The sequence below is a fragment of the Penaeus monodon genome, chromosome 32 (genome assembly GCF_015228065.2).
Source record: "Penaeus monodon isolate SGIC_2016 chromosome 32, NSTDA_Pmon_1, whole genome shotgun sequence".
In the NCBI taxonomy this organism is placed as follows: Eukaryota; Metazoa; Arthropoda; class Malacostraca; order Decapoda; family Penaeidae; genus Penaeus; species Penaeus monodon.
In genome coordinates, this window is record NC_051417.1 from 7,822,789 (window position 1) to 7,824,202 (window position 1,414).

General features: G+C 42.4%; 2 protein-coding genes across 3 annotated transcripts in view; one reads left to right on the top strand and one right to left on the bottom strand.

The window, feature by feature from the left end:
- LOC119593441 (crustacyanin-C1 subunit-like) overlaps positions 1-163 on the bottom strand; it is a 5,218-nt gene extending 5,055 nt beyond the window's left edge. Inside the window, exon 1 of one of the 2 annotated variants that reach the window (XM_037942369.1) lies at positions 14-159. In XM_037942369.1, coding sequence (XP_037798297.1) covers positions 14-151 — 138 coding nt within the window. In that variant the 5' untranslated portion in view covers positions 152-159. Of the gene's footprint in view, positions 1-13 lie in introns of both variants that reach the window. The other variant, XM_037942368.1, reaches the window with a different exon arrangement.
- Positions 164-463: 300 nt separating this feature from the next.
- The window catches only part of LOC119593432 (crustacyanin-A2 subunit-like), a gene marked incomplete in the record, with an annotated part of 17,926 nt that continues 16,975 nt past the window's right edge, over positions 464-1,414 (top strand). Inside the window, 3 exon segments of the mRNA XM_037942362.1 lie at positions 464-617; positions 742-958; positions 1,084-1,207. Coding sequence (XP_037798290.1) covers positions 495-617; positions 742-958; positions 1,084-1,207 — 464 coding nt within the window.

Below are 1,414 nucleotides of genomic sequence, written 5' to 3' on the forward strand. Positions count from 1 at the left end.
GAAATTAACTTACCCTTTGATGGTTAGGCTTCTGTTGATCGTAGAGCATTCTCTCGTCTACCACAGGACATTTTCCCGGCACGACAAAATCTGGGATCTTGTCGGCAGCGACCACTGCAACGAGAGCAAGACACAGCAACGAAGTCTTCATGATGAACTTGCAAGCTGATTGCCGTCGGAAATTGTCAAGCCTCTTTATATGTGTGGAGCGATCTGCAGTGGCAAGTCACGTTCCATTAGGCTATTCATGCTGATGATTTAGAAATAAAGATTTTCTTTTAGAACAACTCTTAAAAGGACAGTTACATGTTTAGAATAATCATTTTAGATTTCTTGAATGACATTAATCAAACGACAAATATAAAATTATAAGAGAAGGATCAGAAATTTAAATGAAATTCGTGATGTTCGATGCTCCGCCTTCGCTGCTTTACGCTTGACATGAGATATAAAGAGCAGGACTCGCCAACAGGAGACAGACACGGCAAGCCATCATGTTGAAGGCACTCGTAGCTGCTGCCCTCGTGGCTCTTGTATCAGCCGACGGCATTCCAGATTTTGTAGCTCCTGGAAACTGTGCCAAAGTGGCAAATCAAGACAACTTCGACCTTCGTAGAGTGAGTTTTCTTATAATGTATTGCTTTAGAATGGTTTAGCAAAGTTCCTTTCCTTATCTTCACTTACAAACTGATTATTGTATAATTGTCTCCAAGTTTCTATGTAACATCTGTTCTCCAACAGTATGCTGGTCGCTGGTATCAGGTAAAGATCATCGACAACGCCTACCAGCCATACACTCGCTGCATCCACTCCAACTACGACTACTCTGACTCTGACAACGGCTTTAAGGTGACCACAGCTGGATTCAGCCCCAACAATGAGTACCTCAGACTGCAGGGCAAGATCTACCCGACAAAGGACTTCCCAACTGCCCACATGCTTATTGACTTCCCTACTGGTATGTGTAAACGATTCTTTCTTATATATATTAATATTGTACGTATTACATATGGTAGAACCTAGGGAAGGGATACTGACCAATGACTCTTTGTAATTATGTGTTGTCCCTTCTTTTATCAACAGTTTTCGCCGCTCCCTATGAAGTGATCGAGACTGACTACGACAGCTATGCCTGCGTATATTCTTGTATTGATACAGACAAATACAAGTCCGAGTTCGGCTTCGTGTTCTCCCGTACTCCACAGAACTCCAGTCCAGCGATTGACAGATGCGCCTCCGTATTCCGCAGGAACGGCGTCGACTTCTCCCTTTTCAACGTAGTTCCTCATACAGCCGAATGTGTTTACAGGGCATAGACATACACCAAATACCTACAGAATAATAAAAAATAACTGTGACTTACAGTATCAATGTACCCTAAAAGGAAAGGAACTTTGCTATAATCATTTCTACA